This window comes from Chiroxiphia lanceolata, chromosome 15 (genome assembly GCF_009829145.1).
Source record: "Chiroxiphia lanceolata isolate bChiLan1 chromosome 15, bChiLan1.pri, whole genome shotgun sequence".
In the NCBI taxonomy this organism is placed as follows: Eukaryota; Metazoa; Chordata; class Aves; order Passeriformes; family Pipridae; genus Chiroxiphia; species Chiroxiphia lanceolata.
Window position 1 is genome coordinate 7,200,189 of NC_045651.1, and position 26,085 is coordinate 7,226,273.

A 26,085-nucleotide genomic window follows, 5' to 3' on the forward strand; every position below is an offset into this window, starting at 1 on the left:
AGTACTTAAGTTGTTTTGGGTTTTTTGACCAGCCAGTACAGTGGTATTTCTGTAGCAGTAGATTTTTTTTCCCCAGGAAGAGCAGGGCTGGTTTCCTTGTCTGGGACTCCAGATAGTGTGGACCCCTATCTGCACCAGAGCAACGCAACAATAGTGATGTGCTGTGCAGGGGACAGGGACAGCTGTTGACAGAGTCCCTCCTGACCAGGCCTTGTGCCAGACCCCCTGTAGGACTGGGCAGAGAGCAGAGGACCAATGGAAAACACTGGAGGTGCTCTGGATAGCTTCCCTGGGAATGGCAAGTCAAAAGGCAGAGAGACATGGAGCCTCTATCCTGCTCAGAAATCCTATTGCTCGAAAGACAGGATGGCTGGGGAAGAGGAGGGCAAGAACACAGCAAGAACACGAGTCAGGGTGTGCTGTGACTGAGCAGGACATGGTGACTTTCCCCTGGCAATGACCCTACTTTGAGGGCTTCACTACCTACTTACTGCTGAATTAATCCATCCAGACAGGATGTGTCCCTTTGGGTAAATAGGAGGCAAAGAGTTCATCACACATTCTCTATATTGCTGAGAGTGGGAAAAATGTCAAAGAAGGAGGGGAAACATAAGCCCTGCCAAAGCATTTAAATACTAGCATCATTCCCAGCATTACTGCAGTAGAAACTCCTTGGCCAAGACCACACCAGCAGTGTGGCCATTCCTGCAAACAGTCCCTGCTTAAATCAAGTGTGATTTCAATGACAGAGAGATTAAAAATACACATTAAAATTTCCCTCTGTTGGCAGCAATTTAACATGATAGTGAATGGATTTTTCAGGCATTTTTCATGCTGGAAAAGTATCTGGATTGGTCATTGCCTGGTTGTTACCTCTTGGTGTCACATCTATCTGCACACTCAGGCCATGCCAGCCCTGCTGGGTATATGGAGAGGGAAAGGGACAGGAAACCTTTGCTGCTTCCTCCCAGCTAAGGAAGGAGCTCATTGCCACTTCCAGCCCCCCATGCCCACCCTCACGGGGTGTTCACAGGAGCTGTCTGTAAGCAAAGGCCACTTTTGTCACTTTGCACTGGTGGAGACCCTGCACCTGGGAGTCGCCTCTTCCCCCTGGAGCAGCCCATCCATGCTGAGGTCCCAACCTCTGCAGAGCCCTCACCCACTGTGCTGTTGTGGCCCCAGCACTGCAGCTGACATGGTGGCATCTCTGAGCACAGGGGGCACCAAGGGCTGTGGCACCGGCCAGCCAAGCCAGAAAGGTGGATACTGTCTCATCCATCGTCACATGGCCACATTCCTGCCATCAGGAAAGGCAGCATAATAGGATCTGAGCCTAACTGACTGTGGACAATTCCAAGGCAGCACCCACAGCCTTTCCCCCCACACCCAGGACCCTCTGGCTGTGGGGTGGCAGGCTGAGGGGGTGGGTGCCCCAACTCCCCCTGGTGCCCTGGGCTACTGGCAGGGTCCTGGCAGCAGAGGACGAGTCCACGGTCCAACATGGTGACGGTGTGTGGGTGGGTAAGCCCCATCCCCACGGGGAGGTCTCCTGCAGGGGCTGTGCTGCTCTCAGAGGTTGTTGTTCTGGTTGTCCTCCCTGTACGTGCCTCCGCTCTTTGTCAGTGGTGTGGTCTCCTGGATGCTGTCATGGTGGTGTCTCACCCTTGGGGACAGAGAAGGACAGCTGAGCTGTGAGGGGGGGCCCAGGCAGAGCCAAGACCCTGCAGCAGTGCAGCTGCCTGGGAGCACCCCATTCCCTGGTCCTCTGTACCCCCTCAAAACTGGGGCCCCATAGCCCCAAGCCCCCCCCAGCCCTAAACCCTCCCCCAGCCCTGGGCCCCCCAAACCTGTAAAAGGCTTTGGCAAGGGCCAGAGCCTCCTTTTCTGCCTCTGGATCAGAACTTACTTTTCTCTGTTAAAAACAATGAAGTCCCTCTGGAGCATCTCCAGGTGCTTCTGGATGTGGCTGGCCTTTCACATTGGAATGGAAAAATAAAAGAGATGGGGAATAAATTCACAGCTGACACAGAAAGACATTGCAAGGGCAATTTCAAGGAGGCATAGCAATATCTTTAGGCACAGAGCATCTTTAGCCCTGCAGTGGGGAGAATGGCATTAAGGCTCTCCTCTGGCACTAAACCAGTGCATAAACATTCTGCCTTCCACCACAGGGAAGACGCGGGAGAGTTTTAGGAATAAAGTTGGTCACGACGGAAAAAAATGTTCTGTTCAACCAGTTTGCTGTGGTCTTGCTAGATGGCAATCATCTTCCATGGAAAATGAGAGACGTCCTTGACCACATGGTTGTACCTGCTCGCTCTCACCTGGGAGGAATTGCTTTTGCTGGTGCCTTTCTCCTTCTTAGCCAAGCGCTTTTTTTTTTTGTGAAGAGGTTTGGATTCCAGAATCATTTCTTCCAGTTCAAAGGTTGGGTCACAGTTTAGTCTTCCTTTCTGGAGGGAAGAGAAAGAGGCAACCATAAGTGGTCAGAGCCTGTCTTGGGAAGTCTCTTATAAACGGGACTGCACCTGAGAGCTGAATTTTGTAAAAAGATGCACTAATTACAGCTGCACATGCAGCTAGAGCAGCTGCTGTACTCCTGCCATACTTTGTCAGTCCCTTCAGCCAGAGGGCATATTCAAGGTGTGACAGTGGCTCTTTTCGTGTTCCTGCTTCTACTCTGCCCTTTGGTGGCTTCAGAGTGGCAATGAGGATGAGGATGGTGTCCTGGCTGGGATGTGCCTCTAGAGTAGCACAGCAGCCTGCAGAACCGGTCTTAAAGCAATACAGAATCACACCCATAGGGGGGGAAATACATATAATTGACAAATATTCACAGTTTACCCCAACTTCTACGTGGCTGAAAACCGCACACAGCAGCACTCAGACTGTTCTCCATAAGGATAATGTTACTTGTGTGCTGTTTTAATCCAATTACAAAAGGCTCAGAAACACTAATCTAGTGTATGTGCTATTTACTGTGAACAATGAGCTTGTTAGGGCAGGCATTACAGAAGGAAACAGTTCCCATAAGATGATGGGTGATCCCCAGGCTGCTGCTGAGCCCATTCTGGTGCACTGGGCGTTTGGATGTTGGGAGTAGCGTTGTCCAGAGCATGGCTCACAGGCACTGCCCACATGTTCCATCCCACATGGACCCACAGCCCGGAGCCTGTAACACCAGTTCTGGACCCAAAAATTCCAGGAACACTGTAAACAGAGCAGATCAGTTTTGGGGCACCCACACTGCAGTCATCCCCCATTACTCTTTATTACACCCACAGGGAAGTGGCAGCCCTGCCCTGGTCTTCCTCTTCCCCTTGTGACACCTGATGCTCCAGTGGAAGTTTGTCAGAACGTCCCATGTCCCAGTGCCAGGTGTGAGGACAGGCTCAGGCACACCGGGAACATTTACACTCAGCCTTACCGTGGGAATGAATTCTGGCATTATCCTTTTCTGGAGAACAGCATCCCAGTTCACATCAGACAGATAGGGGAAGGCCTGGATGTCCTTCAGCTGAGAAAAACGTTTCTCGGGATTCAGCTCGAGCAACTGCAGAGAGAGTTAAAGGGAAGAGATGAGACCATCCCCACGGGGCACACGCTCCGTGGAGTGGGGCTGAGGACAAGTGGCACTGCAAGGGACAAGGGACACCGCATCAACACTGGCACTTGGACCGGTGCCTCTCTGCTGCTCTGGCTCAGAGTCCCTTCACCAGGGTATGCGACAGGCTCACAAGCTTTAACTCCATTTATTCCTATTTTTATGAACGACTTTTACCCGCATTGAAGAAGCGGGCATTGAGGCAGTACAGTGGCATTAAACAATTTGTCCAAGGTTAAAAATAACCATTTGGAACAGGGAGTTAAACTCAGGCCTTTGTGTTCTGCATTGAACACCGTATCAGTAAAACGTCCTGTTTTCTCACTCTACTAATGGAATATTCTTATTCCAGTGTGAAAGCCATGCCTTCACACTGCTTATTTTCAGCATTTTTTAACATTGCTGTAGGAATTACTTGCGTGGAAGGAGAGGTTTGAAGTTTGTCTCTGTTCAAGGCTTATACATTGCATATACTCCTGAGAACATGCAAATCAAAAATGCAGCAGGAAAACCAGATGATCCAAACCCTCTGGGGAGGGTGTGGACAGGGTGACCCCCCCCAGCCCTCCTCATGCTGATGTGCAGCTGGGCACACAGCAATGTCCCCACCACCCAGGTCCCCCTGGGCTCCAGCCCAGCACCAGCACTGTGGCTCTGCAACGACAAACATCTGCCTCAGACGTTAATAAATACAAAACTCCACAGGGGATGGTTGAGCCAGGAAGGAGCTGCAGTCAGCCTCATATATAATACATCTGGCTGTTAAACCAGATGCAAAGGGGCACTGGGCAATTTAAATAATTGTGACATTGCATTATTTATTCACAAGGGAGCCTCCACGGCTTGCAGCATGCCGTGGTTCCAGGGAAAAACTTTCAGCATAGAAACGCAGAGGACATCTGCAGTAAATATCCCTGTATTACTGTTAGGCTCAATGAAATATTGACTTCATTGAATTTTAAGCAAATGGAAATATTCTTCAATTTTCTTCCTGGAAAACAGGCTGTGACTCTGTCTCAGCAAAGAATTGATGGCCTCTTTTCATAAAAATGTTTCAGAGTATTTCATTAGAAATGACAGAATACTTACACATACTATTTGGAAAAAAAAAAATAGACGAAAGCTTCATTAAGTACTACTTTACTGCCTACACTTATTTGAAAACTAGAAAACCCTTTACATACTTTCTGAAAATGTACTTCCAGTGCTGCTTTGCAGGGGTCAGTGCTCAGCTTTGCTGCCACTGTGTGCAGACAGCATCTGACGCTGTCAAGCTACAGTCTTGTTTATTGAAGCTGTGGCTTCGCTTCAGATGGGATTTCAGCTTCAAAATTATTCCAGTAATGATTTTGAAGCAATTCAAGATTTTAGGGGTTATTACAGCATAGGAAGCTCTATTGAAATAAAATTGCAGTGATGCATAAACCGCGTGACATCAAAGGATTTCAACAGCATCAGCACTTCCTGCAAATATTTTCTATCTTGGAACAAACGATTTTTTGAGGATTAAAAAAAAATATATATTTTTGTTGCTAAACTTATTGACACATATATCAATATCTGCCTCTAACCCAGGTCATTCCAGAGCGCTGGAGGACACTCTGGAAGTGAAGGCTACCGTGTCCTTAGAGGAGGTGCAGCAGCAGCCGCCACGTGCGCCAGCCCGGGACGCAGCATCACCTCCTGTAGCTGAGCACCAAACGCTGGCATTTATTACGTGGTGCCACCCAAATGTCACCGACACCAGCCTGGACACTGTTCGCAAGGACTCCCCTCCCCGTGCACTGCGAGTGGCAGGAGCGCTGCGCACACCCCCGGCCCCTTGCCCACCTCACCTTCTTGATCAGCGACACCATGTCCGGGGACCAGGCGGCGGGGTACATCACCTTGGCTGTCCGGAACACGTGGGCGATTTCGTTGGTGGAAGTGCTGGAGCGAATGTGATACGGCCTCTGTGGGAAACGCCACACAAGGAAAGCACCTGAATTTATCTGCTTTTTTTCCAGGACTCCTTGAGAAATCTGTTTAGAGCATCGCAGTCTGTCTGTCCAGTCCCCAGCCTCCCGTGGGACATTTCTCTCTGCGTGACCGCGGCTCAGTTGAAATAAACAAAATGTCAAGATCTATGCTAATAAATGGACATTTAACAGCAGGACAGGCAGGAGAAAAGCCCAGAAGTCAGAGTTAAAACCAGCATGGGTTTGCTCAGCCTTATCAGTGTTTGTATCTTACAAGACTATGACACACAGTGTTGTGGTTAAAGCATTCCTGATATTCCCTGTAAAATGTGCCAGCGTTTTCAGTTCTCCACTCGTGCTGGGGACAATGCCAGCGAAAAGGAGCTGGATTTCTCCTGCTGATCAAATTAGCTCAGAAAAGGATGACCCAGGAAGGGTAACCAGCCCCGGGTGGGTGTCAGGCTGCAGGATGACTGTCCCTTTACAACAATACTGCTGCCTTACCTGGAGAGACACCTTACGATGGCAGGCTGTTTTCATTTGGAAAGTTTCGATTACCAGATTTTTACCTTATGTCGGGGAGAGGAGAGGGGGCGTTAAAGACACATTTAAAAAATAGTAGCTATGAACAGTGAGATCGGATCAGGTGCAGTGTGCTTGACGCGTGCCGACACTAGATGGACCTCAAGGCCTCCCTTCACTTCCCCCGCGCAGCCACCCAGGTGCCACCATCTCACCACGGCTGTGCCATCAGGTGTGAGCATGCAAAGGCATCTCTGCTCCCGCCCTTGGAAACAGTGCCATCGACTCTAAAATCAATGTGATGCACAGTCCTGACGTTCATTTAGCATTATAAATGGAAAGCTCAAATATTACATTAAGATGTTTACAGGGATATGGCTTCAGTTACCCAATAGGTCAGGCAGCCACATCCCCTCCATGTCTGCTAACATGATCCCTCACAATTTGAGACACACAGATTCATCTGAAAAATCTCTTAATCAAAACATTTCTTTTAGGCATTCTGCAAAGACTGATGATAGAGTTTTTAAAAACATGTTTTGCATACTCATACTGAAAGAAGTTTCAGAGCCTCATAAGATTTTAAACATTCTTCTTTAAATTACATTCTCCTTTTGTTTCAAAGAAAGTAATTTCTAAAATGTTGTCCCACTTCTTTACACAATACTTCCAAAACACTGATGTATTTGTCTGTCTACAAGGCCCCCAATCTTATCTATGTCTTATCTGTATCAGCAGCAGAGCTCTGATGGCACAGGCAGGGGTTGGGCTTTATCCATCATTTGCTCCAGCTGCTCAGTCTGATTACAACAGCAATGAGATTTTCTTTTAAATTTCCTTTATTCCCTTGCAGGATGGGAGCTCCAGGTAAAGGACATTGCAGCCCAAACCTCAAGAGCTGTTGCTTGTTTGCCTCGTCCTGCTTATGCCAACCCAGAGGCTCTGAGCTGCAGCGGGGAACCACCACCACAGGATGTTCTGTGTTGCAGCAGCTTCTCTGAGCTCTTGGCCATCACAGGAGCCGTGGTGGACAAGTAGTCTCTGCTTCCTATGCTGTAATAACCCCTAAAATCTTGACTTTGGCTTGGCCCTCTCATGCTTGCTACAAAGCATTAACATTCCCAACAGTGTCCCAAGGACAGAGCTGGCCTGGAGCCGCACACGTACCCGGGTCCTGAGCAGCTCGTAGGCAGTGACTCCCAGTGACCACCAGTCCACGGCAAAGGAGTAGCCAGTGGGTTTTGTGGAATTAAACATTTCAGGTGCTGTGAAATACAGGGAAAAGAAAGCTTGCCTTGCTGCAATCCCAAGTGGGAATGAGCAACACAGAGTGCCTGACCCACGCCCCTCCTTTGCTGCCGTGCTCCTGCACCAGCGGCACCCAGCAGCCCCACAGGCCCCTGCACATGAACCTCTCAGTGCTTCTCTGCCCCCAAAGCCCAAAAGGAACAAATTCCTTTTACTGACAGAGGAGTTGCCCATCATCCATAGTAAATGGGCTCCAGGAAGCCTCTGTGCCCCAGCAGCGCTCGGCAGATCTGCAGGTTGGGAAGCTGCTCCCATCCCACTCATCTCTTTGTTCATATTTAAAGCAGTTCAATCTGGCAGAGCCCACATCCAGTCCCAACCATCAATGAAAGCAGCTCTCTGGGAACATTAATATGCAGCGTAAATGCAGACGTGGTGCCAACTGCACCCTTGGCAGGGAAAAACAAATTTTAACTGAAGGAAGCCTGAGAGCCACAGCTTTTAATGGGAAGCCAGGGGGGAGGCACCGACTGAAATGTTCTTTCTTAGCCAATAAATTTCCCTTTTGAGAGTAAGGAAAAAAAAATACTTCAAAATTTTTTGTACAAGCTAGGAGGCAAGAACTGATCTAAAACCAACAAAACAAGGAGCAATGCTTTTTTACAGCCACTCACTTGGCCTAAACATGGAGTAACGCTAGTTTTTAAAGCAGCCATTTTATATAAAAATTCAAATTATTGCTAGTAATTCAGCTGCATAAGACTTGTGCTGATGTACTAAGGGACCAAATACAAACCTTTGTGCTTCATTTTCCCTTCTCAAGGGTAGCAGGAGCACTTCATCATCACTACACAGCGTGACTGCTGCTTGTAAAACGCTCGGGGATCTCAGGAGTGCAACCATTTTAGTTTATAATCAAACCCATGCTGTACAATGTGGCATCATGGCACTAAAATCCGCGTTTGCAGTGTACTGGAGTCCGTCTGCATTTAGGATTTGCAGAGGGATACAGGGCACGTTCCCCAGCTGCACTGAGGCATTCCCTGTCCCTGCCCCGCAGCCCCTCTCCAGGGTGCTCCTTATTCCAAACCAGCATGTATATTTTGGCACAGACAAGCAAGAAAAGAGTCCAAACCCCCATCAAAAAGGACTTCACCCGTGTCCCACCATAAAATGGTAATTCAAGAAGGTTTAACTGGTGTTGGTTCTCACCCATGTAGGGCTTTGTGCCAGCGATGGTGGTGACGTGGATCTCCTTCGTCAGCATCGTGGCGATGTTGAAATCGGTGATGTGCACGTGTCCTGAAAGAGAGAGGTTAACATGTAACAGGATTGGCTTTAATCTCACACGAGAGACAGCTCTGAACCAGAAACATGAAGTAAAATACTCCATGGAAAGTAGCTTCCAGGAAAACAATATTCTGATGGGAGAACTGACAGAAAATATTTCAGCTTGCAGGCTGCTTGCAGTTGTCTTATTACTTCAAATATCCCCTTATTTTCCCTTTGGGGAGCAAAAAAATGGGAGTTCTCCAAGAAGTAATTTAGCGATGATTGTTTTGAGTCTTCATAAATTTGAGAGGAAGAGAACTGAACTTTTCTCACAGAAAAAATTCCACTATGTTTTAAAAAATAAAAAGTAAAAAAAAAAAAAAATCCCTGATGTTTGGCTTTCTAGTTGCTTTCCATTTGGTGTTCCAGGTACTAAGCACTCCCTCCATTTGCCTCCAGTGTGGAACCAAGCACCTTCAGCAGCCAGCAAAACAGCCTTGCACAGAAATCCAAACATCATGAAACCAACCCCCTTGAGGTAGGAATGGGCTCTGCTAACACAGCTATAATATGCACAGCTGCTGCCTGCAAACCGAAAAGGAAATAAAAGAGGTGGATGTGATCCACAGGGGGATGAGAAAGGCAATGCTCCCACCTAGCTCCTGCCTGTGCTTTTACTTGTCTTTTTTGGGTTTTTAGGCACTCAGTTTATTATTCCCCATTCACTGAACCACTGTTGGGGAGCAGAGCAGCCCCACATGGACATACAGGTGATCAGACCTGGCTGGCTGCACTGAAGAGAATCTCTCTGAAACTTGTGGGTTAGTTCAGCCCAATTCTCCGGATCAAACACAGGCAGGCTCCGCTTCCCCACCTCCTTCATCTCCTCCTCAGGCACTGAGGCTGCTCACCCCTGACAAAGGTGAGCTCATTATCAACACATCAGCTGTTCTGTTTCCTGTGTTTTGCAGCCTTATTGCCCCCTCGGCAGTAACAGAGGGGAGCTGGATTGCTGCTGTTTTCTCTAACCACAGAGATCGAAGTAAAGTGGCTTTTGCTGATAGAGATGCTGTGACAACACCTTCCTCAGTCATTAGCTTCAAACAGCTAGAAATCCACTGCTGCTCTAGTTCACGAGTTAAAGCAGAATAACATCACCTTTATAGGTCTAAAAGTTGATGCTGTGGCAATGTTTTCTTGTCTGGATACTGTGAACATTTTAAGTAAATATTTACAACTGTGCCTATATATCTGTTCTGTGAGAGCAGTGATACAAGTTGCCTGCTGCAAATACCTGATCTAGCTGGGGAAATGTGGAGAGTAAAAGCAGAACTTGTGATTTCACCTGAAACCTCTGTATCACGCCCATGTCCTGGTGAGTTGTGGCACTGCTGCAAGAGCACAAACCAGGCATTGGCACTCGCCCCTCACACAGTTCCCAACAGACCTACGGAGCACGTGTTCCTCCCTGCTGCTCACACCATCCACAGGCACTCACTCCCCCAGCCTGCCCACTGAGGAGCAGCATCACATCACTGGGAGCACTTGGGAGAAAGAATGACATCCAACTGCCCTGTCTGCATACATCCCCTGCATCCTTGTGCTGTTTTTCCTTTCAGCTCCAGCTCTCATTCCACTTTGGGGAAAGCTGTTTTCATAAATATGAATCATAAAGGCTTATTAGGAATTTGATATTCCAAGCACAAACATGCCTTCCTCTGGATCCATCTTTTAAATTATTCACTTCAAACAAATCACAAGTTTCATAAACTAGCCCACTTGAGAAATGACCAAACCCAGCCAGTGAGGCTGAGGAAGGGGCTCAGGGCAGTATGACTGAACAGTGAGGCAGTGTCACAGACTGGGGTGGGAGCTACTGGGGCCCACGAGGGATGTACTGGGGGTTGCTGCTGAGCTTTAGGGTCAAACCTTAAGGTTTGTGTTTTCCTGATTCTCAGCATCTCTAGTTGCAGGCAGTTCTGAACCAGCACAGCCAGAGCTGCTGTTGGGCACCACATGGCTCCTTCCCCAAGCCTGAAACTGGCACTGCCAGACCAATCCTTGGGTTTGCCTTAAGGCAAACAATTTTCCTTATTGCATTCAGCACTTCTGTTACTTCATAATTCCTTCACCTTTCTAGAACATCCTTTGTGCAAAAAATACAAGGCTTCTGCAGGTTCAACTAAGAAAACATTTTAAAGGATACGAAATTAGAGAGCTCAGGAGCTGTGGATCGTGGAGGCTCTTGGATAGGCTGTGCCCTAACTTTCTCACCTGAGATGAGGGAGCAAACGTGCCATGCCTGCACTGGCATAACTCACCCACTGCAGCACTGCACTAGAGAACCTTCCAGCAGCAGTACAAGAAAGGATCCTGAGCACAGCCATTACAGGGCTCTTGCAAAAAACCTCTGTTTTACCAGAGATAAAACTGAGCCTTTCTTCAATTTTATTAGACAAATGACCTGGTCAAAAACTCTTGATGAATTAGCCACAATTCCCAGAAATTGCCATCTGTTATATCCGTTCATTCCCAGGTGAGCTGTGCTGTCACTGAGCCAAATTGATAGAAGTGTCTTTAAAGGAGGAAATCACTTTGTGCTTGGAATGACTGCTGGAGGTGTCATCTGCAGGGGATTTTTTCCCTGGGGGACCTGATCCTAATCTCTGATGTTGAACAATGGCTCCTTCATTGCACAGAAAGTCATTTACCTGTTATTCCATTTTATAATTCCTTGTCTGAAATTGATATGTCACCAACCAGGGTGACAGAGGCGAAAGTGTGAGGTGTGTGTCAGGTCCGTGACAATCAGTGTCAGGACAACACATTTTGACCAACATGTGGCATAACGAAAGGCATTAAATACTGAATCCAGCCTCCTGCACCTCGTGATGTGCATGAGGGCTCCTATAGCCTCCTTGGCCATTAACACCTACAAAAAGGGTGCTGGGGTCTGTAACAGAGCAGGAGGCCTTTCCAAACTTAAATCTGAAAGGTGAAAGAATCAAAGCTGTAAAGGAACTTCACAGGTAGAAAGGGAGATGGGCCAAAGGGCAGAGTTAGGGGACAAAAGGAGTCTAAAAAATGAAGGACTGAAGTCTGATTGCTGAAGGTCTTCAGGTACTTCATATTCTTTGGGAACTGGTCCCAATCAAGAACATTACAAAAAAATTAATGTTAGCTAATTGCATCTATTTTGTGATCCCAGTTGTGAAAGTGGGATGATGATGGGAGAGGAGAGAGAATGGGGAGCTGCAGCTCTGCACCACAGGGAAGGAGATACTGAAAAACAACCATGATCTTCTAGGCTAAATATAGATAAACATGCAGCTACAATAACAGCTACTCTGGGGACAAGAAAAAATTGAACTCTGTGTGTGACCAAAGCTTTCTGTGTGCCTCGGAGGACACACCTTTGCTGCCATGGATGAAGAAAAGGAATACTACAAGTCACAGGGAGAAGGACACTGGAGTCAAGGGTATGTCCCCAGAAAAAAACTGAAACCTCTGCAAAACACAGGTGAAACATCGCAGTGAACAGGGAGCAGGCTCAAAACTCATCCTGAATTGCAGTGTCATTACAGAAGTTTGCAGGTTGCATCCTTCTGGGCTGAATGCAACTGCAGAGATGAGCAGAGTTTTTTTCCCCTTTTTTTCCCCTCTTTGAGGAGCACTGACCTACATTCCCATGGCCACAGAGATCTCAGCTCCTCTTGGGGGACTGTGTCACCCCAGACTGAGGGGCTCAGAGGTTCTGGGGAGTGTCTGTCAGTGAGGGCTGACCAAAGACAGTCCTGCACGGGGAGCCCCAGCAGTGCTGGCAGAGCAGGTCCCCAGCACATCAGTGAGGTCAGTGCTCTCCGTGGTCTGAGGATGGGATAACAGCCAGAGAAGGACCAAGTGAGGCAGGACAGAGGCTCCAGCCCCTGGAGGCAAAGCTGCTTTTCTTCCAGCTCCTAAATAAATAATCAGCCAGTGCTCTGAACTTAGAGGTCGTATGCAAACAGATCGAGCCTGGTCTCGGTGCTGCCAGGCAACCCTGGTCACACACATGGTCATGCAGAGCCAGGTGATGCCTCCCTTGGGAGATGCAGCATCTGAAGTGATAACAGATTCAGATATGCCTCTTTCCTGCACTGACTTTTTCTCTTCAAGCACCTTGCTGTATCTGCTAATTAAGATTTCTCACAACAAGTCAGTTACATGGATTTTTCAAAAAATATGAGATGACAAAGTGTTTCTCTAATGAGTTACAAGCTATTAAATATCAGACAACTCTTCACTGTGAGAGGTTTGCTGGGGAAAAAAATGTGACTACAGAGTCATGCAAGAATACAGTCAAGCGTTTTGCTGAGAAACACTACTGAAAAACTGATAGCAACATCTGTAACATACCCAGCCCTAAATCCCCTTTGGAGCTCCCTCCCGATACCAAATGCTCAAGGAAAAGGAAAATACCTGAATAAGGATTATCTGTTGCACCATAATTCATTCTGTTTGTGAACACACACTGCACAAACCCTGCAGTGACATAAGCATTACTGTTCAAACAATGCATTTTGAGTAAGTTTTAAGCAAGAGCCAAGAAAGTGTTAAAATCAGCAACTGACCCCAAGCAGCACCAATGTGGGGTCCCTGCCAGTGCCTTGTAGGGTCATCATCAGGTCAGTCAGCCAAAAGAGTTGTTGGTTAAACACTGAGGCAACCCTAAAAGCAGCATTACAGGGTGCCCAGTGCCCAGAAGTATGAGACACTGCCACTCAAAAAGCAAGTGAAGCACAAAAGGATGGGAGGGTGCCACCCCAGCTGGGCTGAGGGAAAGACAGCAACACTAAATGAGGGCACCAGCGAGCACCAAGACTGCAGCTTGGGTCTCCTGTCTCTGCCTCTGCTTTTACACATACACGTGACAATAAAGCACCTGGTACTTACCGTGCTCATCCAGCAAAATGTTGTCGGGCTTGATGTCTCTGAGAAAAAAAGCAGAGAAGCAGAGACAGCCATTAGCCTAGAGAAGTGACAGGAAACACGGCTGCAGGCACTTCAGGAAAGCCCAGGCTCTAGGGCACACTGGCAGAGACACTGTGCCCTCAGAGCCTCAAGGCTTCTCAGCTCTGATGGTCCTGTTTGATTTAGGCATGAGGCAGTGATTAATCAAACAGCACCAGCAGCAGTGGGTACAGAGCCAGGGCTGTGAAGGCTGCAGGGGTTTGAGTGAGCAGCACTCAGGTGAGTCCAGCCACAGTTAAGTTAGAGCTTCTTTTTATCATTTTCCTCCTGTTACTTCTCAGTCTGTTTCAATACTGTGTCGAGAATGGTTCCCCATTCACTCAGTACAAATTAAATTATTTTAACATCTTTGGTCTAGAAACAAGCGTGTTCTCCACAGGTTTTGTTTCTGAGTAAAAAAACCCCACAAAATAATACCTATAGCAACGCTGTGGGGAAACGCTTTCACCAAAGGGAGGAAATGCACACCTGAGACACTGATACACCCATTGTGTCCACCTGAGTGACTTTACAAGCTATTACCTGTCTTTAATGAGCTCATTACACCGGCCCCCATTGAGTGCCTGCCCAGCTGATGCCATTCAGTGCCCCAGGGAGAAGGTCCCAGCCACAGGGCAGGCGACAGCTACAGTGACCCTGTGCCAGCTGCTGCTCCCCACAAGGCCCAGGGGTTCCAAGGGAAGGAATGAGCGGGTTTAGGATTTTATCTTTGAAAATTCGATCCCTAAGATACAGTTTGAGTTCACCAAGCCACCTGGAATCAGGAAAACACAGTATACCTAATTGTCATGTAATAGCTCACAGCTCTCTGGCCTCCTGTCACCCAAACTACTTCTGGTGGATTATAAACACCAATTACCTTCCTGGTGCCATCACCATCACACAGGTAAACACAGGGACAGGTGTCATGAGCAGAGCATGGGGCAGTGTCAGGTAAGTGGCTGGTTCTCCCCATAAGCACAGCAGAATTGTTTCCAATTATTTTTTAATTATTATTTTTTAATTTCTAATGTGGCTTTTTCTGATTTCCCTCAGTTTGTCATGCAGCCTCTTAGAATTACACCAGCATAGTAAGATCATTCTCAGGATGCAAAGGATGACCAGGGATAATGCTGACTACTGTTTATTTGTGTATTTCTTTTTTACAAACTGGTTATACCATTTTTAACCTAAAAGATATTAATATTTCCTATTCTTTTACATCTAGGTGTGAAATAATTCCAGCCTGGGTTTGCTGTCTCTGCCACTGCTTCCCTGTCTCCTGATGTTCCCAATTACAGCTGTTGCAGTGTAATTGACTCAGCTGAGTCACTTTATCTATCTATATATTGTCCCGCTGGGTTACAGTGTTAATTAAACAACTTTCATTACAGTGTTAATTAAATTACTTCCAAATTTTACAGCCTGCCTTACATGTTTTGTTGTTCTTGATTCACCTTAAACACGTGCAGCTGCACGAAGTGCACACTGCAGCCTCATGTGCAGCTTCACATTCGGGCAGAGATCCACGCAGATTTGGCACAAAATAAGCAGTATGAAAAAGGAGACCCCTGAGAAGGTTGGATTTGTCCCCAGGGTCTGGCCCCAGCCTAAGCAGAGCAGAACCACTCTGGAGTCTCATGGCTGTGGGTGCAGGTGAGGGGTTGTTCCTCCCTCACACCCTGGGTATGGCAGCCAGACACTGTGGACAGGAACAGGAGTTCATCCTCACCAGCCTCTCCCCAGTGTGTGCCTTCCCCACCAACAACCTGGACCATTTCAGTTTTACACTCTGTGCCATGCTTAATTCTTGCACTCCACAAGAACACTCCTCTGGAGTGATATTTATAAATGAGGTGACTTTCTTCTTGCCTTTATCGACCCTCATAGTCCCTCCCTGCTCATCCTCCCTGGCAGCAGCACCGTGGGTGCCCAGGGTTGTGCTGCCCATGACACCAGCAGGAGAGAGCTGCATGTCCATCAGTCCACAGTCAAACCCTGCTTCCCAGCCAGGGGAAAGCTCTTCCTCCTCTGCTTCTCTGCAGGTCTTCTAAGGTGTGACAAAAGCTCATGTACATTTTTTCACTGTCCATGAGAAATCTTGGTAGCCAAATCCTAGAAAGGGATTTACCTCACACAGAAAAAAAGCTGTGTTTGGGCCCATTACTCATATTTTGGTGTGGTACAGAGAGGGGGACAAAGGGAGACACCTCCAAGTGTGAACACAGGGGAATTGTGAGTGCTGACACCTACCCTCCCTGGACCACGCAAATATTAATGAGCTACAGCTAATTAAACCTATTAGAGACAGCTTTTTGCAGGATCAGCAGAATATGCTATTTCACAGCTACCCCAGAGGGAGAAATCAGATGCTCTCTGCTGTATATGAAATGCTTTTCTTGGGGAAGCCTTGTGTTTCACATGAAAGCAAACATACGTGGGAGAATATTTTGTTTAGTATTTAAGCTTCTATTTGTCGTTTCACATCAAAGAGGAACGAGCCTTCCCCCAGTACAGCCTGTGGCCATCAGCCCTCCCGAGGTCCCAGCTGACCTGTGGATGATGTGCCTGCTCTGCAGGTAGTCGAGGGCCAGCACCAGCTCACAGATGAAGAGTTTCACTGTGCCCTCTTGGAACCGCACGTTTTTTTTGGAGGTGGTAACGCAGGTCCCCTCCAAGCAGCAGGTCAACAACCATGAACATATCCTCTTCATCCTGGAATGAGTACCTGAAAGAGCACGCACATGGTTCAGGGATGGCAACACTGAAAAACAACAGGTCATAAAGCACCATGTGGTACCTCTGGGAATACTCATCATTTCTCGGAACTTTTTCACTTGAGAAATAATAATTTCACGACCTTCCCATGCTCTGTTTCCCACTGTGACTAAAATCCTATGGTCACACTTGTGATGACAATAATTTAGCCTCAGATCCATAACGGAGTCAGAGCAGACTGTTTGAACAGCTCCAGATGGACGTTTTGCCTTCTCTGAGCGTGTGTGGGAAGTGACCACAGGAGCAACACAGAGGAGCCCTGGCCCAGCACAGCCCTGCCCAGACCCTCGGGTCTCACTGTTGGGTGCCAGCTCTCCCAGCAGCAGCCTGTCCATGAACCCACGTGCTCAGCACAACAGGGGTGCAGCTGCTCTCTGCCAGTCCTCTGTAAGTGACCTTATTTGATGGAGTGTTTACCCTGTGTCCCTCTGAGAGGGGCAGACTACCAGCTACGAGCCCTTTCCTCATGGATTTTTCCTTACCAACACACTGACTGCTTGATGGGATGAACAGCACCACAAACCACGCCACAGGCCACTCAAAGCTTATAGTCTGTGTGTCACTTGGAGTGCAGGAAAGCCACAGGAATGGTAAAGGCATTCTGAGGCCAGGGAAGGCATGGTAAGAACAGGGACACTTGTATGGTTTGCTCTCTACAGGTCTGTACATATGCACATGCAGGTCAGTTCTCAGCTGATGAGTGAGCTTTGCCTGGAACTGTGTGTTCAAGCAGGAAAGCAAAGTATGGAGATGTGACCTGGGAGGTGTGGCTGCACCTTTCCCACTCATTCTGCACTCAGAACAACACTGAATGGTAGCTGCAGCAAAATCCCAAGGGTTCACCAAACAGCACTGAGGTTACAGGAGATTTCAAAAAGGAACAGTAATTCAAAGATTTGTGATCTTCAATGTGTTTTAGCCTCATTTCTTGTGTTTAGCATCAATAAGTTCTACCTTATTCTAAAATTAAATCCAATTTCCCATAAATGTAATTACCTACCATCCCAAAGGACTCCTATACCTACAGGATATTAGCCACTTTATCACGCGGTATATGAGCTCACACCACTTGGAATGTTACTGGTGTCCTAATAAAATTAAGAAGAACACAGTGCCAAGGGACACCCTGCAAAGAGCCCTGCTTGGCCATCGATCCTGTGCCGCTGCTGGGACCTGCTGTTGCTGCAAAAAGCACCATTAAATACAGGTGGATTATGGTGATGGGCAATACCTGCCCGGGGGGCACTGCAAGGGGACACATGGATAAAATTTCTTGTGCTGTCTGGGGGGGAACAAGGGAGATAGATAACTGTTTGTTTCATTAAACAGGATTCCCCTGAAACCAGAGCCCTGGTGAGCAGAACACACCAGCTGCTCCCAGGACAGGCTTGCAGCAGACTAGGGGGGGGTCTGGTCTCAAAGGTGTCTGTAACTGACTGTGCTGACTGGACCAGTGAGCCAAGGAACCACCTCTTACCATAAATTAACCAAGAAGGGGTGTTCCAGGCCCTGCATAATCTGCAGCTCCTTGAAAACATTTCTGACTTCATTACGCTCCACACACTTCTGTTTGTTCATGTATTTCATGGCGTACATCTTCTTGGTGTCAGTCTTTTGCACCACGCAGACCTAGGAGAGCAAGTCAAGGGATGAATCAGAGATGATTTGTCAGCTAATTTGGGCTGGTAAAACCCGATGACACGAGTGTTCTCCAGTGGCTTTGGCAGAGCCCACGCTGCCAAGGCACAGCTCCATGCACTGATGCTGCAACACTGGACCTAGCTCAGGAATTTCTTGCCTAGTTTTCACCTGAAGAGAAATTTTGTGGGGAAGGTGAGCAGAGTGAATTTATCACCACAAGATGGGAGACAGAGAATGGCACAGAAGTCAACATTTCATTTAATATCACTCACTAATCGTGGTCATGTCCCTCCCTCCCGCACTAGTTACTGCTGGGGAGAGCCCCCTCCACCACAGAACTACAGTTCAGTCACTGGGAGCAGCACCTGATCCTCACCTTCCTGAGAAGTGTCACTCGGCTCACAGTGAATCCTGGGCTTTCTTTGAATTGTAACTTTTCTTATACATCCCCAAATCTAGAAAGAAACATCACTTCAAGGCAAGCCTCCAAGCCTGTGAGAGTGCACAACGAAACAGGCCGGTGGCTCGGATTTGTTTACACAACAGTTTATGAGGTTGGGATGAATTTGCAGGTTTCAGTCAAACTCTTTTTTTTTTTTGGCTCCAGATAAATCTCTTTGTCTCTTCGTCTGAGCTTTTTGTTGCCCTCTGCACCCAAGGCACATCCCACTTCTGGCATCAGGGTGCCTTTATGTGAAGAGGCAAACGACCTTCTGTCAGCCTATACAAGTGGCAAATTCCACAACAGCATAAAAATAAAATGCATGACCGAAACTTGATGCTTAATAACAAACACTGTGTCTCACAGAGAAATATTTAACATATTAAAAAACCTGCCAGGCTTTCATATTGATTGTAGATCTTTATTAAATATGCATCATGATGTTCAGTGTTGATTTGCTGGGAAATCTTAGGAAATGCTAATTCGGAAATGTAATGAAATTCCGTTCCTTTGATTGATCAATTTCTCATTTTAATCTCCTGTAATATAATTTGTGGCTGCAGAATGGATGAGGAATCGAGCTCTGAATCCTTCCTGATTACCAGGAGTTGAAGCTCAGGTCAAGGCTCACTGACAATGCAGGGCTTTGGTTCTGTGCTGTCATGCAAGCCTCCAGTTCACCCACTTCCACCCAGTTACACCTCCAGCTGTCCACACAGTGATTAGGTCTCAAAACACTCACTTTTCCAAAGCTGCCCTTCCCAATAGCTCGCAAAATCTCAAAATGGTCGAAGGTAACTGCAAGAAAGAGGAAACATTTCAGTATTAAATGGCTGAGCAAACACTTGATGATACCACATTATTTCTACTTTTCCTCCATATGAGCTGAGGAAAATGAGGGATATCCCAGCAACACTGTGTTTCTTTTGGAGATTTGGGTGTTATTTAAACTTGGCATTTAACAGGGATTTTTTTCACTCCAGCTCAGCTGCAAAGGCAGTTCCCTGGGTCAGCCTCTGTCAATGGCAGATCAGGCAGAGAACCCCCAAGCCAATGTTTTCACTCTGTCCTCCTGCCCTGCCTGTTAGAGATATCAGCCTCATCTTGCTCCTGCTGAGAACAAATGCAAAGCTTAGTCCATGAAACCCTTATACCTTAGGAAAACATTGCCATTACCTTTTCATGTAGGATGGCACAGCCTAACCAAAGCAAAGTTTAAGGTGACCAGCTACAGCACTTGGAAGGAACACGAGCTTTTAGGCACAGATGCCCTTTCTCAAACCCAGAACAGCTGCAAATATCAGAGTAAATACAAGCTGATGATGACTGAGTTTAACTGGATCTGTTTGCCAGTGAGACCATCAGAGAGAAGGGTACCTGCAGAACAAAAAGGAAGGGTGAAGATGCTTATCACCTGCAGGGGAAGATGAGAGAGGTACCTGCTGCAGAGAGAGGTCAGCTTCAGTAGCCCTGTGACACAGCCTCAGCTGTGGGGAGAGGGGGATCTCTGGTCCCCATCACTGGGACCCCACATGGGGCTCTGTAGAGCAGGGCAGACCATGGCATTAACAGCTGGGCATTAACATCTGGAACGGCTGCAAATCCAGAGGAGTTAGACCAGCAGCCAGTTTTTGCATGTCCACCCCCTGTATCTCTATTGTCCTTTACAGGAATGCTTTCATGAACATGCTCACACCCTCTGCCTCCTTGTTGTTTAATATTGATGTTTTCATTAACATTTTAAACACAGGCCTATAACTGAGCTGGGTGTAAAAAAGCTAAGTTTCATACTTCATTTAAGACTCTCAAACTAGGTACAGGCACATTTTAAACTTCTCTGGTTTAGCCTTCCTACCATCCCCAGCTTTCACAGGGAGTCATTCCAGAGTCTCCCTCCTGAAGAGCACTGAAGTTTGTGGTGTTCAAGTCAGGAACCAAACACATGCTGCTCATTCTGAATCACACCTACAGAATTGACAAGCCACATTTCCCTGTCTGATGGCATCTAAAACAAAGAAAAAGACAAAGCTTTTGCCCTTCAGAGAAAAAACTCATGTGCTCTGCCAACTCAGACAAACAGTGTTTAGGAGATGCAAAGAAAGATAACACAATTGCCATAAAGAAGTAACTGAGGTATAATCATGAAACACTATTTTGTAAGCAGGGATCATATTTCTAAACTGAGGTTCAAGGAACAATATTTATATTAAAAAGTACAGATCCCAACCAACCACAAAAAACATCCTTAACAAAGACCAGTCAACCCTGCCAAAGTCCCCAGGCTCATCTGCCAAGCAAAATCAGTGCTTCAGGAGCTCAGGTCCCCCCATCCCTGTTGCCCACCCCAGCACAGCAAGCTCAGCATCACATGGTCTGTTACAACTCCCCTTCCTTTTCTCACTGTAATTTCCCCTATTTTCATTATAGTCTCTCCCTCCCTTTCTCCTCCTCTGCTTTGCAGCCTCAGGAAAACAAGTACTGCCACTCAATGATCCAGTCCCTCTGTACTGGAGAGTGGGACGTGGTGCAGACCCAGGCAGAGGATGATGCTGATGCTCTGTTCGGTCCAAGGGTGATTTAAACACAGAGCAGCTGCTGGTGGGCTGGAGAGGGCACCAGCAAAGGACCATGGAATGATGTGTGTCCTTCTGACCCACCACTGTCCTCACCTACCATCTATTTCTGCTTTATTTTCCACCAAATTCGATGGGGAGAACACCAGGCTGCCACCACCTTAGACTCTTCCCACACCCTTCAGCACAGGAACAGCACAAAAAAAATCTGGCTTTTCACATGGTCTCATCCTGACTATGCCAGGAGTAAGATCACTTTGTAGCCCTGAACCTTCTGTCTGGTTATTACATTTTCTTTTGAGCTCACTTGCTTATTATCCACAATTATCAGAGGAAATGCTGAGAGAAAAGTAATACTGTCACCCTGCTTCAGCTGAAGGCAAACGAAGCCCTTCAAAAAGTTCAAATAAAAATCATGGTGCCATAGGAAAGAGTGAAATTATAGCAACAGCAATTTGGGAAAATATGCAAGAGTCATTAGGATTGGCACTAGAGCACCCATACCACTTGTGCTGTTCCACCCACCCTCACAGGTCCCAAAGGAAAAGTCTCCCTGTGGCACAGCCACAGAGGTGGGAGTGGTCCCCACTGCCCACAGCCTGGGGGAGGGACCTGCCCGTGCCATGGAACACTGTGCTGCTTCCTGCTGCACCCAGCAGCTCTTACTTAACTACAGTTTAAGCTGAAATTAGAGTAAGGACAAGATTGTGACATCTAAGGTGATATAGCCTGTGGTCACTGATCTGCAAGATAATGGAAAATTCCATAGAGGACATCTCTGTTTCAGCCTGATTTCTCTCCCCCAGTATAATAAACCACAACAAATTAGAGGAAAAAATGTGCTACCACTTTTTAAATTTGGGCAGGGCCATGGAAGCAGAACTGCACTGGTCTGGATGCTGCATCAGTGTGGACGGGTGGCCCCGAGCCCACTGAAGCCCAACAGATTGACACTGAACCACCCAAAAAGGTCAGGATGGGGCCTTTCCTGGCATTGCTGTGTTTCTGTTGCAGGAGCTAGTGCTGCATGAATCACATCAAACCCAGAGAGACACCCAGCAGAGACCAGCCACCTCAGGGAAAATCCCACAGCCAGGGCACATCACCCCGAGGAAGGTGCTCAGGAACAGAAGTGCTCATCATCCTGAGCAACCACAAGTGGTTGTTCATTAGAGATGCCAAAACTGAGCATTGAGATGCACCAGGAATAAAATCTCCAGGAAAACCTCGCAGCATGGATTTCTTTTGCACTACAGCAACTGGGAAAAAATATGAAAAACAAAGAAAACTTGCAAGAAGTTACATTAATAGATTGGAAAGCACAGCTGGTTTAGCCAAACAGCCACGGACCTGCAGTGGCACCGTAGAGTGTGTTGGACAAGGGTTGATGGGGTATCCATGTCCTTGTATATTTTACTTTTAATTATATGCATTTGTATTTATCTACAGATGCATTTTGTTGTTGTACCTAGGTAAAAGCCCATATGGCAGTCAGCAAGCTGACTCATGCAACAGCAAATATATTTATGGAGCAATCTTTTAATGACTGTCTCCGTAATCTTGGCAGCACAAGGACCCTGGCCTTCAATACTGCTCCAAGCAGTACTTTTCCAACCCTCCTTTTCCAGCTGACCCAGCCTGCAGGCTCGGCCTCCCCGTGCCTGTGGGCAGCACTGCCCAGATGGGCAGCTACCAGGAACACCCATGGGAACACTCATTGCTCAAGCCACCTTCCCACCACATTTCCTACCAGTCCTCCACATGCTGGGACCTCCAGAACAAACCTCCCCAGCCTCCAGAGCAGCAGTGTTTTGTCCCTGCCTTTGTGTGCCAGGGACACCTCAACACCGAAACTCTGCTGACAGTCCTGCTCCCAGAGCCAGCTGCTGCGAGGGGAGGCAAAAGGACCCCAAAAAACAGATTACAGCTCTGCAGGGACTATGGGCACACTGCTGCTGCTGGTGCTGCTGCTGCTGACCTCCACACACCCCTGCTGACCCAGAGCTCCCGGGCATTTTGCAGCCCCAGGATGGGCACTGCCCACAACCCTCACAGTCACAGTCTGCACTGAGGACTCTGCAGTCCTAGAGAACAAACAGGAAAAGCTCTTACCATCCTCATTCCCACTGAAGGGTGGTGACTTGCTGGAGGTGTTTGCCCCCATGGTGTGCTCAGCCCAGGCTCAGTGCTCCCCACTCCTCTGGTTCCACTCAGCCCTGGGATGGTGCTACTGCGGGTCAATCCCAGCAGAACTCGGCGATGTCCTGGTGCATCCTGGAGAGGGCAGGAGGCAAAAATTCACCATCACTCAGGATGAAGAAGCATTTAGAGCTTGCAAAATTCTCACTGGAGGTTCACTGCTCTGAGGGAAACACTGAGTGTCAGGGGAAAAGCACATTACAATGGAGTTTATTAGGGAAACCAGTAACACCATAACCTTGTAACCCAGACCAGGACTGCTGCCCACTACAGGAAGGGTAGAAACAGATCAGCAGACCCAAAGATCCAAGGATCTGTCTCGTGTTTGCTATATTATCCAACACATATTTTGTAGCTTTCAGTGATGACTAATTGTAGCGAGGGCAATATCCAAAATAAATGGACATAGTGACTAGGCTAGACAAAATCAAAAAGCACTTTTCACTGCTGAGGTCATGGGAAAGGGTAAAAGCCATAGAAGAAGAAATTCAAAGTGTCAACTTCTTGATTTAAGCTGTAACACAAGTCTTTCATTTGGGACAAAATCATACCATTCTGGGCTTTTTTATTGAAAAGATTCCATGTAAAATCAAGGTGCAGTTATCACACAAGTTCTTCAAAAATTTTTTTCAGATATGAGCTATGAACAAAAGAGCAAACCTGATTTCTGGCTTGGTGCTGGCTGCAGTGGCTGGCTTTCCTCTCCCATTGCAAAGGAACAGCTGTCATTAGCAGACAGCACAGGTTTCAGTTTTCCAGTCTCCCCTGACACGTATGAGAACACTGGAGTGTAGCACTCTAGAGTTCAGTGACAGTTGAGAGTCTGAATGCTCTCTGTAGGGTACAGCAGCCACTTTACATCTGAAGCATTTACATGCAAAGCACCTTTATTTGCTTGGTTTTGATACTAACATCCCTTTGACATACAAGTTTATTTCTTGTTGGAAGTACAAAGCCCTAAAAGAATAAAATGAGGGAGTAACAGTGCATCAGGATCTGGACTGTGTCCAACCCGAAGCATTCTCCAGGGCATCTGCTTGTTCACTGAATATTTTCTCAGATCTACACTCTGAAAACACTTACTAAGTAGCTTCACTTTTTTATTTTGAAGTAACGAAATCACGTTATTCAACCAGAAAAGGGAGGAATCATAAAATATATGTCAGAGAAAAGAGAATTACAGGGAACTGCGGCTGCCATGGGATGCTGTGGGTTCCCACACCAGCACACCCAGCTCCTTCTCTCACTCTAAGGAAAATAAAATCTTGATTTCCCATCTCAGAACTGAAACAAGATCCAACAATAAAACAAATGAAGCAGCAAACGTTTACGATCCCTATCAGTGCCTCTGAAAGGAACAGACTGAGCCTTCAGTTTCAAACGAAGCCACACCAGCACCTCTTTTCAAGCCCCAAAACTTACTCTTCAGAGGAAAAACAGACCTTCAGATGCAACTGCCATAAATCAGGTTCCCATGCCACTGCTTCTACACCCTGGTGATCTGACTGATGTCAGTCAAATTCAGATGCCCAAGGAAACTCCCTTGTACAGCAGTCTGGAGCTGAATTTATTTTTGAAAATATGTCAGTACATACAAGCTCCGAGGAGGAAGTGCAGGTATTCCTTGAAGTTAAACTAATCTGAGTACTAATTACAATCATTTGCATCTTTACAAAGTGTACCCGGGGTACGGTAATGATACATCCTTTACTCTTTCACGTTGCAAAGTCACAAAATTATTAAAATAATTACTTTTCCTCGGGCCAAGAGTACTAACGCTTCCACTCTAACATCATGCTCGAGTCGGACCCTCGTTGTTCCCGGGGTCTCGTCAGCGGGCATTTTACAGGCGTGAAGGCAGCCGGGCGATCCCGGCTCCCAGCCCCGGAGATGAACGCAAACCCAAAGCAAAGCAGAGGAATGCAGCCACCTGCGCGGTTTGCGCTCGCACCGCGAGCAGGGTGTGCTCTGAGGGGAAGGGAGCGCAGCGGGACTGAGGGAAGGGCTGGACGTGCACCCGGAGGACGAGCAGCAGCCGCATCCCTCCTGGTGGGGACTGCTGAGCCCCTGGAAGAGGACCGCGATCTCCGAGGGTTCACAGACAATTTCTCTCACCCCCTCTGTGCTGCCCGAGCACCGCTCGGGGGGAAGCTGCGGCTCTGCCGAGCGGCTGGGACTGAACGGTGACACAGCCAGGAGGGACATCACCCTGCGCTGCGGTCCCGGGGAAACCAATGACTCTGAACTCCCCCGCGGCGCCAACGGCGCTCGGGAAGGACGAGAGCAGGTGCCATGGGTGTCACCGTCAGTGCCATGGGTGTCACCGTCAGTGCCATGGATGTCACCATCAGTGCCATGGCTGTCGTCTGCGGTTCTCCTCGCCGCAGCCCGGCCCCTTGCAGCGCGACTCCCGGCCCGTAACACGCCGCGGGCAGCGGCGGAGCTGCCGCCGGCGAGCACCGCACGTCCCGAGCCGCCGCCAGCAGCGAGCGATCGCCCCCACCGCCCAGCCCCGCCGCCGGGGCAGCGGATCAGAGCCCGGGTCCGGAGAGCGCAGCCGGGGAGGCGCCTACCTGGGGGGAGCGGAGCGCGGGGTCCGCGGCGGGACCCAGCAGCCGCCGGCCCGGGAGGGAGGAGAGGAGCCGGGAGCGGAGGAGCCAGGAGCGGTGGAGCCGGGAGCGGAGGAGCGGAGCAGCCGGGGAAGAGGAGCAGCCCCGCCACCGCCCGCCCGCCCGCGGGGTCCCGGCCGGACCCCGTTCGGCGGCGGGAGGAGCTGCGGCAGCGCGGGCGGGACACGCGGGGCCGCGCCACGGACACGCCACCACCCCCGCGGGGCCGCCGCGCCGCCAGGACCTGTCC

General features: G+C 48.1%; 1 protein-coding gene across 1 annotated transcript; it reads right to left on the bottom strand.

The window, feature by feature from the left end:
• Positions 1-549: 549 nt before the first annotated feature.
• STK32A (serine/threonine kinase 32A) lies at positions 550-25,856 on the bottom strand. Its single transcript, XM_032702932.1, is given in 14 exon segments — positions 550-1,663; positions 1,907-1,971; positions 2,325-2,453; positions 3,428-3,553; positions 5,440-5,556; positions 7,252-7,349; positions 8,545-8,634; positions 13,537-13,574; positions 16,147-16,241; positions 16,243-16,321; positions 17,849-18,000; positions 19,197-19,252; positions 23,140-23,301; positions 25,800-25,856. Coding segments are annotated over 13 exon segments (1,191 nt in total). The 5' UTR covers positions 23,192-23,301; positions 25,800-25,856; the 3' UTR covers positions 550-1,569.
• Positions 25,857-26,085: the final 229 nt, after the last annotated feature.